Source organism: Manis javanica, chromosome 14, assembly GCF_040802235.1.
Source record: "Manis javanica isolate MJ-LG chromosome 14, MJ_LKY, whole genome shotgun sequence".
Lineage (NCBI taxonomy): Eukaryota > Metazoa > Chordata > Mammalia > Pholidota > Manidae > Manis > Manis javanica.
In genome coordinates, this window is record NC_133169.1 from 57,536,647 (window position 1) to 57,549,419 (window position 12,773).

General features: G+C 42.7%; 1 protein-coding gene across 3 annotated transcripts in view; it reads right to left on the minus strand.

Annotated features, from left to right (window-relative positions):
* The window catches only part of LOC118972008 (lamin-B1), a 52,178-nt gene extending 39,777 nt beyond the window's left edge, over nucleotides 1–12,401 (minus strand). The window contains exons 1-2 of one of the 3 annotated variants that reach the window (XM_073221909.1): nucleotides 12,181–12,401; nucleotides 11,594–12,077 (exon numbers count right to left, since the gene is read on the minus strand). In XM_073221909.1, coding sequence (XP_073078010.1) covers nucleotides 11,594–11,952 — 359 coding nt within the window. In that variant the 5' untranslated portion in view covers nucleotides 11,953–12,077; nucleotides 12,181–12,401. Of the gene's footprint in view, nucleotides 1–11,593 lie in introns of all 3 variants that reach the window. The other 2 variants (XM_073221908.1, XM_073221907.1) reach the window with 2 other exon arrangements.
* Nucleotides 12,402–12,773: the final 372 nt, after the last annotated feature.

Consider the following 12,773-nt stretch of genomic DNA (forward strand, 5'->3'; position numbering starts at 1 on the left):
AAATTAGACAAAACTAAGTGGGAAAAAACATTTTCATAGGCAATCAAAAGGTGGTAAAGGGAAGAAAATGAATCATAGTACACCACTGAGTTCTGCTGGTCTATGTTCATATACCATAGTATTTGATACAATAGATGTGTTCCTGAAAAGTCTTGTATTCTGCATACATTAAAAATAACAGCAGATGGGAAAAATAAGGTTGGAACAAACCACTCAAACCTACTCAGCTTTGGAATCAGAGCACCAGCAATAATGTAAATAATGAATACCTCGGGAGATGACCTGGACCACTCAGGCAGTCCTCTTCACGCGACTAGCTCTGCCTCAAGAGCGCTTGAACACGCACGAGGCCAGAGGGGCCGTTCTGGCTTACAGGAATTGATACAACAGAGGTAAAGTAAAGCTCTGAACAGAACACCTGCTGCTTCTCTGGGGAGGGAAACATGCCGACAGGAACTTTTAATTTTCTTGAAACAGAGTTGAAAGTGGAGCTGAGGGCTTTCCCTCTGAACTCTACTCTTGGTATTTTGGCTTCCCTTCACCAGGAGGAGTCATATGTAAATCAACGCAACCTCCAATTATAATACGAGCTAATTGGTATTATAGAAGCATTTGTAGCAACACACACTGAATTAATATTTTAAATACCAAGAACTTATCTAAACTGATATAAACTAAAATACAATGTATGACTATTGGGAAAGGGACAAGATGTGCTATGGAAAATACAATGAAAAACTCAATTCTTCATCTTCCACAGCACAAAGTCGAAAATGGCATTTATGTATACAGATAAATACCAAAGAGCAGTGAAAATAGTTGAAAATAATCTTTGTCATGAGAAGCCTTGGAGAACTCTTCTTGAGTCCTTAAATTACGTGCACACGTACATGCTGCTGCACACTCATAGGCTAGGGATTTTCCCCCAGGCTCGTATTAGAAAACCGAGAGGGAAGAGTTCCCCAAGCCAACGAACGCTGTGGGAATCTGAAGGGTGAGGAGTTAACACAATGAGCCAAGTCCAGACAAAGGAAACCACATATGCAAAGGTCCCGCCATACTAAGAGGGAGCATGTAAAAGGGACTGAGTAAATGACTTCACCGTTAGAGAAGAGGGGGCTAGACCAAGTGTGGTTTGAGAGACAGCTGGAGAGACAGACAGGAGCCAGAGCTCATGCAGGGAGAACTGTCAGGGAGGATGTCCCCTTTGTCCCAGTTTGCCCAGGACAACTTCCATTTATGCCAGCTGTCCCAGCATAATTATTAATAAAGCTCCCTCTTTTCACACTCAAAAATACCCCTGTTTGGATGCTAAATTAGATGGTCATCCTATTCGGTACTACTAAGGATTTGTCTTTATGCTAGAGGCTACTGAAGTTAAGGGGTGAAGTGAGCATTTTTTTACTGCAGGGCACAATCTTAGAGGCACAGTCTGGTTCCCTACCCAATGTTTTGTCATGTAACATGAAAGCATCTATTTTAAATAGACCTTTAAGAACGTCTCCTTTTCACAACCAACATTCTTGTACAACTAAGTTAAAGCCATCTCTTTCTTCCTATTCCTTCCTTGATAATGATCAGTGGTTTTGACCCCACTGCCCTTGACTGGCACTAGGCACTCCTCACAGTGAAATAATCTCCCAGGCACCAAAGGCACTTTTTAGGCCTTATCACACCAAAAGTGTATAGCATTCCTTCCGGTATCTCCTTGTTCCAGGACTCCGTTCTTGCTGGACCTCTCTGGCTATTACTGATCATCTCCATTGTGGGTTTTCCTGTTTCTATCTAGTCCTGATATGTAGATGTTTTCCATTTCTCTGACTTTGCCACTGTTTTTTCTCTCTCTATCCCCAAATATCACCCATGATCACACAAGCTCCTGAAACTGTACCCCCAATCAGTCTCTTGTCAGAATTTCAGAGTTCTCCAAATTGTCAGCTGACTTCTGGAAGTCCAACAAATACCACCCACTTGTGACTAACCCTGACCAGGGTCGTCCAAACCGGTTCCTTCCCCCTCAATCTCTTTTAAGAGCAATGCTCACTTCCCAGTCACCCAGGCTCGGAAGCAGAGTCATCCTGACTCTATTTCCCTAATCTCCCACTTTCTGTCCTTTCCCGCTGCCTAGACCTCAGTTCAGGGGCCACCTCACTGCTCACTATTTCCTTATGAGTGTTCTTATCTCTACTCCTTTTTTCCTCCAAGGAGTAAGAGAATAGCCAGACTGATCATGTCATTCTTGAGACTCCTCATTACCTAAAAACCTAACCCTCCTCTCACCACGCGCGCGCACACACACACACACACACACACACACACACACACACACAGAGCTCTTGTTAGGTGAACAATTTGCCATTCACGCAACACCCTCTCCACTTTGCCATTCAGGACAACACCATTATCCCTGCAGAAGCTAACACCTACTTACCTCCCAACACTCGCTCAGATCTCACTGCATCCCCAAGTCCCCTGGGATGTCTTTCAAAACTTCACAAAACCTCTGGCCTGCCTTAGGTACTCTTTTTCTCCAAAGCACCATGTGGATACTGCTCTCATAGCACTCACTGCACTGTACCATGGAATGTGTTTATATATAAAGTATCACAATACTGATGTAATGTTTGTTTTCTTTCTTCCCCACTAAACTGTAAGCAACTTGGTAACAGGGACTGAGCCTCCCATATCTCTATTCCCAGCATCTGGTTCAAGGCCTGGCACACAGTACTTGTTCCACAAATGTGTGCTGAATAAAAAATGAAAACATTTCTGTCAGGAGTACCAAAGACTTATTTAAAGATTTTAATTACTTTAAAAATTATTATTAAGGCGTGAAGTAAGAAAATCACATTTTAAGTTTGAAGAGGTCTCTCAGTAATTCATCTTCACCCTTTCCTTGTTAGTAGGTGAAGCCCACAGTTGGTATTTCACACAGCTGTTTCATCACTGCACCATCCTGACAAATCCAAAACTCCTCCCCAGGAGCTGAACTATCACTGTGAAGCACACATCTACTGCCAGTTCCAAAAGTAGCACCTTCTTCTGTTGTCCCATGTTAGACTCCCATGTTAGACTTCTGTCCTATGTAAAACTTAAGTCCCAAGGAGAGATGCAGTGCTCTGTGAGCCTGCTTCAGTCAGGCAAACGGGAATAAAGACTTCAGAACAGCAATGATATAAAGATTAAATGAAGTGATACACATAAAACCCCTCTGGCAATGCTAGAAACAAAGTGTGGATCTATTCTAGGCCTGTCCTGTATTTGCTAAATTATCTGAGCAAAATACTTAACCTCTCTGAGCTCGCTTCCTCACTCATCAAACACCGTTACTACAAGGCTTAAAAGACAGTGTCTGTACAGTTACCGCAGTGGGTTGGGAGGGACTTGATAATGTGAGTGAATGTAGTAACCACAATGTTGCTCGTGTGAATCCTTCATAAGATTGTGTATCAATGATACCTTAATAAAAAATAAAAAAGGATATATAACCCCACAAAGAAAACAGAAAAAAACAAAACAAACAAAAAAGACAGCATCTATTAAGTTATCTATAGATAGTGCCAGGCAAACAGCAGCACAAAATAAATGTTAGCTCTTTCTGTCCTGCATCTTACACAAGTATCTTAATCTCTCTAGGTCTCAATTTGTGTATCTACACAATAAGTTGGTTAGATCATATGCTCTAAGACCTCTTAGAGAGGAAAAAGTGCTGCAATTCTATGATCAATAAATGCAAATCCATGGGGAGGTGGGTACAGGGATGGGTACAGTAGGTGTAGGGGGAAAGAATCAGTGAGAATGTTTGACATCTTCATCTGGGTGGTGGTTACGTGCTGATATCAAAACTCATCGGGCTGTACACCCAGATTTGTGCATTATATTGTATATATCTCAATATTAAAAAAGTAGTAATCACGCTATTCCATGATTAAAAGAAATACTTAGGTTGGAAAATCAAGTCAAGGATACATGGTATCTTCATTCCTTTACATTTAATTGTTGTTTATAATACTTTGTTCTTTCTTTATTCCACTTCATGAGGTTAAGTAATTTCAACTACAAAAACTACAAAATAAAATAAATCCATACAGTGAAGGCAAAAATTTTCAATTAAAAAAGGACCAAATAAATAGATCAGCTGAGGACATTTAATATGCTCTGAAAATATCAGTAGAAACCTAAGCTTATGACCCACATTTTGACGTTTTTACTCCCCTTATGTTAGCAACATGAGCATAACAAAAAATGATCAAGAACTAGAATGAACCTCCAAAAATTAAAATTAAATTCAAACAGGAAATGGACACTCATCTGCTGCTGGTGACATCAATAAATTGGCAAAATTGTAATTACTTTATCCAGTGGTTAACATTTAACCAGTGAAGTAGTGAACATTTAACCATTAAGTTAACAGAGGTGGGGAAGAAATCTGGTTTTGTCAGCAAAAGAGGATAATAACCATGGTCCTCTGTGGCATCTGAGAAACAGAACAGATACAATCACTAAAGCCCACATTCTTGGTCACAGCAAACTAAGTGGCCAATAAAGGTTACTGACCCATCTTCAAAATGTGTTAAATGATGGTACAGTACATTTAGTGACATGTAAAGATGCTCACAAAATAGTGTTTCATGAAAAAAAGGTTACATATCAATATTTATCATGGACCTATTTTTTCTATAATATGGATATGAACAGAAAATATTCAGAGCTCTTATTTATGAAACTAGGTGATTTTTTTCTTCTTGGTGTTCATCTATATTTTGTATTTTTCCAAACTAATTTTTGTGTATCAAAAATGTTAACTTTTAAAAAATACTCCAAATGTATCAGCCAAAACACAATAGCCTTATCACAGAGGTAGAAGGGGAAAAAGAGTTAAAAATTTTGATGAGGAAACATCCTTGGATCCCTGAAAAAAACTGGGAACTTCAGTTAGACAGGGTCCCATCACCTGACACCAGGGGTTCATTGTCACTCTCTGTACATGAAATACATCTACACTGATGATATAAAACTCTGAAGATCTCTAACTCAAGTCATACCAGAAGTGATAACATCTGGACAAATGAAAGAATATACACTGTGTGAGGAAAAAAGACTCAGGGACATATTTTAAGTGCCTTATCTTTCATTCCGTGTTTACTTCCTTGGATCTGGGCACACCAGAAGATTACCTAGTCCAATCCGCTAGGTCAAATAAACAACTCCAGATTATATCCTGCTCTACCAAACATCCTTTGAAAGCATGGGAAGGAAGTGTCATGGCAATTTAAATTTCTTAGGACCTGCTTCCTAGACTTAAGACCAATTCTACGGGTTTCATCATTCCAGTTCTTCCCTTGAAAATTAAAGCGGTATCTAACACAAAGTTTTACAGCTGTCATATTAAAACCAGGGTGTTACTGTCAACTTGCTTCTACCACAGCAAAATTAGGACACAAATGGCTTTTGTTTTTTCAATTAATTATCCTACTTACAAAGAAAACTCCTTAAGCAGATTACCATTTATTATTTTAGGTTTGAAAACTAAAAATTATGGAAGTTAAAACACCCCTGCAGATTTTGTTTAACCTATATGCATTTCCTAAATTTCAATCCATCTGTGAACAAACTATGGAAAAAGCCAACAGTAAATTCATAAAGTCCAAATATACAGTAAAATTCCCCACCGATCCCCACTAAGGAAGTAGTAGGAAAAAATTAGTAGTAGTAGGAAAAAATAGTAGTAGGAAAAAATCTATCATACTTGCATTTCTGTACACTTCCTAATTTCTTCAAATTGCTAAACTGGGTAAAAATTCATCTATTATAATGAGACAGGTAAATCAGGCTAGAAAAAGGTCTGTTTCTTAATTGTTCCTGAGATTCAGAAAACTACTACTTACTCCTTATCCCAATCATACAGATGAGGAAATGAAGGAGCAAAGGATTAACCTGCCCCAAGTCAAAAAAGTAGGATGCTGCAACTTCCTGTAGTACTCTCACTTGACACTACCCCATCTCCGGCTGTGATTGACAGTGTCCCAGTTGTCTTTGTTAGAAGCAAATCAACATCTGTGCCCATTTTTAAATGAAAACACACAAATCCAAATTTCCTATAGTAAGTTTACTCGCCAATCTACTGACGAAGCAAAATCAGAGGAATGTTTCCCCAATATACTACATTGGCTTGATCTCTCAACCTCAAACCCATCCCCTCAAAGCAATGATGCTTGGGGACAGAGGTACAAGTCTACAAATCTTCAGGTGCGTAAGTACCATGAAGAAACTCAATCAATCCTATACCTATTGTGTTTGGGGAAAAAAACATTTTATTTTCATAAAATTATATTTTAAAAGAAGCACCATTGTTTTGAAAAAGTATGAAATTCTGCTTTAAATAATAGAATCTTTGTATAGTATCTCAAAGATTAATCTTGAGTTTGGGGCCTAACTCTAAGACATTAAACCACGTTTCTGGGGACATCCTTTAAAAAAATTTTTTTTCAAAGAAGGCACAGTAAATTGGCTTGCTCGGCCTCTCAAATGATCCTAACATACTTATTATATTAATTACATACCAGTAAGCCCCCATTACAGTTTTCCTAACTCATCATTCTCCAAGAGAGAAATGTACTTTATAGAGTGAATTTTGCTGCTTTTCAATAAAGCTTAAATAACTACCACAAACCAAATGAGGAATAAAAGACAACTTCTAGAGTCTGGCAAATGGACTCAATAAGCAGTCAATTTAAAAACACAAATCCACACACTCTTATCTGTACTTCCAGAGTTCTAAAACCTAACATTTTCATTAACTCATTGGATGACAAAACCTGACCTGAGTGGATGTGAAGCCATTTTTAGTTGTCTTTCTCTACTTACTGTAACTATTAATATCTTTCCCTGCAGAAATGTTTTAGGGACTGCTACCCCAGACCCTACTGGAGATTCATATACATTATATGCATCATAATGCCTTCTTAAAACTGGAACTGCTTTATTTCCAAAACACAACACCAGAAGGCTTTTACATACAAGACCAGGGACCTATATCACTGAAGGGGAAAAAAAATGTATGCATCCATAAAATTAGTTACTGAATGTTTGATCAGCATACTTAATTTTCTCTTTTATCTAGTTTTTCTCCAGAATTAGTAAATACTGAAATTCTGAAATAATTCCATTTTCTTTCGCTTTTTTGTTTAGAGTTGACTGATGGTATTCATCATCATTCTCAGAAACTGTTCCCCAAAAAGGCTTCCAATGAAGTAAAATTAAACTCAGACTGAAGCAGAGTGGTTATATCTTTTTTTTATTAAGAAATCACTGATATACACTCTTATGTAGGTTTCACAAGAAAAACAATGTGGTTACTACATTCACCCATATTATCAAGTCCCCCCATACCCCATTGCACTCACTCTCCATTAGTGTAGTTAAGATGCCAGGGTCACTACTTGTCTTCTCTGTGCTACACTGTCTTCCCCATGACCTCCCCCACACCATGTATACTAATCATAATACCCCTCAATTCCCTTCTCCCTCCCACACCCTTCCCCTTTGGTAACTGCTAGTTCCTTCTTAGAGTCTGTGAGTCTTCTGCTGTTTTGTTCCTTCAGTTTTGCTTCATTGTTGTACTCCACAAATGAGGGAAACCATTGGTATTTGTCTTTGTCTGCCTGGCTTATTTCACTGAGCATAATAATACCCTCTAGCTCCATCCATGTTGTTGCAAATGGTAGGATCTGTTTCCTTCTTATGGCTAAATAGTATTCCATTGTGCATATGTACATAGAGGGGTTGTATCTTATGATCTAAAATCTATTTTTAGATGACAGAACAGCTGCATGGAAACTTGTCAAATTCTCTCCATCAGGAAGCATACCCATGATTCTCCTGTCTTTAAAGTATATTGTATACTGAGGAACCAAAAAGGGACTAAGTAATTTTGTAATCTATAATTCTCTAAAGACTTTTTTCTTATATAAATCCATTACAAAGACTGACTCCAAATAAAGTTAAACACAGAAAATTATTTTTAGACATATGAGCTAAATGAACCCAGACAATAAAACATTTCTTCCTTTTGTCTTAGAAAATAAACTTCATTTATTGTTCAAAATTAAATGATTTCCAGATGGCTATATGCAGACAATAAAGTAAAGGCAATAAAGTATATGTAAACCCATTGTACCAAAGTGAATAGGAAAGGGATCATTAGCCAACATTTCAACAAATTTCTAGATGATGAATTGTAGATAAAACTACTTATCACAGAACATGCACACAGTGATTGCAGGGGAAAGTGAAGCAGACTGAGAAAGTGGGGATTAAGTCACAGAACAGCTTTGTACATGGCCCTCACCCACACCCCTTACTCATGTCTGATACGTTACTTAAATCTGTGAAAAAGGTAGCTTTACTCAATATTTTTTTCCAACAGGCTGGCCAATAGCACATCCCATTCATATAGAAAGAAGTCCTAGTTTGTTCTTCCATTTAAAAAATTGGTGGGAGGGACTACCTGAACAGAAGCAATAATACTCAACCATTACCTAGTCCTTCATTTATAAATGTAAACAACCAATTATCAAGTATGTGACAAAAGTCATTAGCAAAAAAAAACAACAAAAAAAACAAGCCAAACAAAAAAGTGACTAGGAGGAAAAAGAGATAATCCAATTAACAGACAATTTTTTTAAAGACAGCCCTAAATATTATCCTGACAGATTAAAGAAAATGCATCTTTAAAACAGAAACACCTGAAAGAGAAATACCGGTACAAAAAGATTTCTTAGAACTAAAAATATGATTGTTAAAATGTCACCGTTGAGCTGCATAAGATTCAAAGTAACTTCCCAGAATAGGAAAAAAATTAGAAGATAACGAGAAACAAAAGATTTCAACTAGAGAGAACAAAGAAAACAGCACAGAAAAATTCTGGAATAAAGTAAGTTTCCCAGAGTTAAATAAAGATCAAGCCTTTAAGCTGAAAGAACACACTTGTAACAGCTAGGATGTGGAACAGAATATCCATATTGAGACCTATTACCATACAGTTTACAAAACCCAGGATAGACGAAAACCCCAGAAGCTTCCAGAGAGGAAAAATAAAACATTACTGTCACTGGCATTAGACAGACATTACAACACTGGATGCTGGAAGACAACAGAACAATATGATACTATCTAAGTTCTGTGGGAAAATGCTGAAACAGTATTCTATACCTAGCCCAACTATCAATCAAGCATGAGGCAAACAAAATGATTTCAGACACAGAGGACACAAAACATTTAACTCCTGCCATCCCAAGCTACTTAGTTATTCTCCAATGAACTTGAGGGACGAAAGTACACTCATGCAATAGATATTTTACAATTAGATATCGTCAAAAAGTTTGAAGATATGCTGAAGGCAAATTTTTCTTTAGTCAACAACAAAAATGAAAGGCTATTTGGGGACAAAATGTGCAAGGGAAATCAGGATTGAAATATGAAAGTAAATTGTGGCATGTTTTGGGCAATTATGACATGTTACAGAAGAAAATACATCTAATCCTGACAATAGCAATGTATGGACAGACCTAATTACAAAAAGAAAATTATATCCCTAATACTTATCTTGTAACCAGAATTGGGTATCTTTTGACCATCTTCCTTCAGTTCCCCCTGGCCACATACAGAGCATTTTACAGCTGGAGTCAGCTAGGTGACAGTCTTGCTACTGTGTGAAAAACCTTAGCTGTTATCCTCTGGAAAGATTATAAACCACCAGCATCAAAATGCTTGATTAAATAAAATACAATTTTTATTTGCTTGTTGGGTATCTCCCCCTACTGCACTCAGCAATGTAAGGCAGTAATAATTTTTCTTCCAAGCCTGTTTCCTCCTCAAATGGATCAGTGACTGGCCCATAACAAATATTTAATGTGTCATATTTTAACATTTTTGAAACCAGGATGGGTCCAACAGGATCAATCCATGGCCCTGATATTTTTACCTTCTAGGTGGTACACATAATGACGAGTTATACAAGCAAAGGCATCTAAGATTTAAGAAATTCAGTAACAAAAACTATGGAGGAGGATAGGACTCATGTGACTCCAAATGTTGGTAAATCTAAGATACAGGAATATTAAACTCATTATTTTGAGTTATGGAACTAAATACTTAAAGAAATAAAAATAGAGGGCTAAACATAATTGCCTCCTGGGAAGAGGCAGTAGACTGTTATTGCCTTTGACTCTAAGCCAGTCTAAACTATTTTATTTTACCAAGTGCTCAGTCTTTTTATGAACTATTTTCAAGTATTTATTAAGGAGCAAAGTAGAGATTCACACATATAAGATGACAGGGACTGAGACAAGAACATTTCCACGGATACAGATAGGCATTCATGGGCAAACAGTCAAAGTCAGAATCAGGCATCCCCAAAAATTTCAATTGGCAATGACGGTTGGAGACAATGAATTCTGGACACAAATTTAGCAAATTTCTAAAGCGTGACATCAACACAATCTGCCTACTAATGAACAGAAAGCCAAGGCAGGATAAGCAAAAGCTAGCAAGTTTATCCCAGCGCCCGGACTGAAAATTCAAACCCCACCCCCCACCCCCGTAGGTGGAGTAATTACTAGTTGTCCCTCTCCGAAACACTCCACATTTACACAACACCCTTTCACCTGCCCTGGCCAGTCTACACAATGACAGACGCGCGAACTCAACATGGTCTTCTCCATTACCCGCAAGACCAACTGACTTTATTATGAGGGCGCAAAAGCTGGGGAAGGGGACTGCTCTTAGGGGTAGGCGGTCCACGGATCGGAGGACGGCGGCCAAGACATTCAAAAACCCAGCTGGAGGAGTCTGGTGCACAGAAGCATCCAAGGGCCTGCTCCAGTCTCCGCTAAAAGAAAGCACGCCGTTCCCCAGAGAGAGCTAACGAGCTTTAAAACCCATTTTGCCCTAAGCCGACAGTGGCGTTCAGTTCAGACCCCGCCCCTCCCTCCTAACCCGAGGCAGATTTCAAAATGTCACACGGCCGAGCGCGCCAAAGTGGGACCCACCCCCGGGTAGACCGGGACGCCGGAGGCAGGTCCCACCCCTTCGGCCCTCCGCCCGCGCAGAGTTCATTCATTCTCCAGGCGGGAAGCTACTCCCCCCGGACCCGCCGTCCCTACACCGCAAAGCCACAAAACGCTTTGTGTCGGGCCTGGCCGGAAACCAGGGCGCGCGTTCGTGCACACGCCCAGACGCCAGCTCCCTACCCCGGCGACCAGAGGGGCTTCTGCGCCGGAGAACCCTTCTGGATCTCGGGGTCCCGGGCCCGAAGCCGGGCGTGTTCCTCTTCCGCGGCCACATGGGCGCACCTCGCCCGGTCCTGCTAGGTATCCCGGATCGGGAAAGGTGTAGCCGGACCTGCCATCCCGGCAACTCGAGCCCCCTCCGCGACCCCTCCCCCCCACTAAGAAACACTCGATCCCTTCGCCTTCCCGGAGACGGACACCCTGTCCCTTCCGAAGGGCCTAGGCACTGACCCCGTCCTCCCGCTCGGGCTGCAGCCCCAGCCCCTCGGGAGAGCTCACGAGGCCGCCTGGCGAGCACTCACTTGAGGAGCAGCTGGTCGTGCTCGGCTTTGATCTTGCCCAGGTCGATCTGCAGCTTGGCGCGCTCGCGGGCCGTGTCGTCCAGGGCGCGGCGCGCGTCGGCCAGCTCGGTCTCGTACAGCACCTTGAGGCCGGTGAGCTCGCGGCCGCGCACCTCCTCCCGCTCCGTCACCTGTAGCTGCAGCGCGCTGTTCTCTGTCTCCAGACTGCGCACCTTGTCGATGTACACGGCCAGCCGGTCATTGAGCTCGCGCAGCTCCTCCTTCTCCTGCAGCCGCGAAAGCCGCGTAGGGCTCAGCGGCGTGGCGGGGCCGCTGGCGCGGCTGCCCGCCCGGGGCGGCACGGGGGTCGCGGTCGCCATGGCGGGCGGCGGGGCGATAGGCGGGGGAGAATGAGCAGGGGACGCTGCAGGAACGAAGCCGGGACCGAAGACACACACCGGCGACCAGCGCGCGCGGAGAGGCCGACGTGGGGAGGAAGCAGCACCTGCGATGGCGGGAGAGAGGTTACAGCACAAAGGGCAAAAGGGGAGGACTATGAACCGATCAGTCGTAAAATGCCCTTTGTAAGGAAACACGCGCACACACACTCGGGAAGACCGCGGAGAGGGTCACCGGGAAGGCCGAGCAGGGTCCGCGCACGCCGCCGCCGAGTCTCCCGCCCGCAGCACTTTGTTTCCTCTCAGGCGGCGTGGCGCTGGGCGGCGGGCCGGGGAGAGGGGCCCAGGGGGGGGAGGAGGAGGAGGAGGTGGCTCAGACCACGGAAAACGGTCCCCAACATGGCTAGCGCGCTCTGCGCCCCCACCTGACCGTGAGCAGCCAATGGGGAACAGGCTGCGCACCCGAGCGACCCGAGGGCGGGGCCTGTGAATTCAAAATTCGACCCCGGAGCAACCCTAGGCCGGGCGCGCGGGGCTGGGCGTGGCCGGGGAAGTGCTGAGGGCGTCCGGGAGGGGCGGCTCGGCCTGCTCGCCCGCTCGGCCGCTTTGGGCCCTGTGCGCGCCGGGCCGTCCCACCGCCCCGCGGGAACCCCTGCAGGGGCCGGGCCGGCGGCTGGCGGGAAGGAGCCCGGAGGTTTCCGGGGCGGGCCCGCGCCGCCGCCCACGCCCGGCAGTTCAGGGAAATTCAAAAGTAAACGTCCCCGGCAGCCACCCGTGAGAACTCTAGGAGGCCGAACGACCTC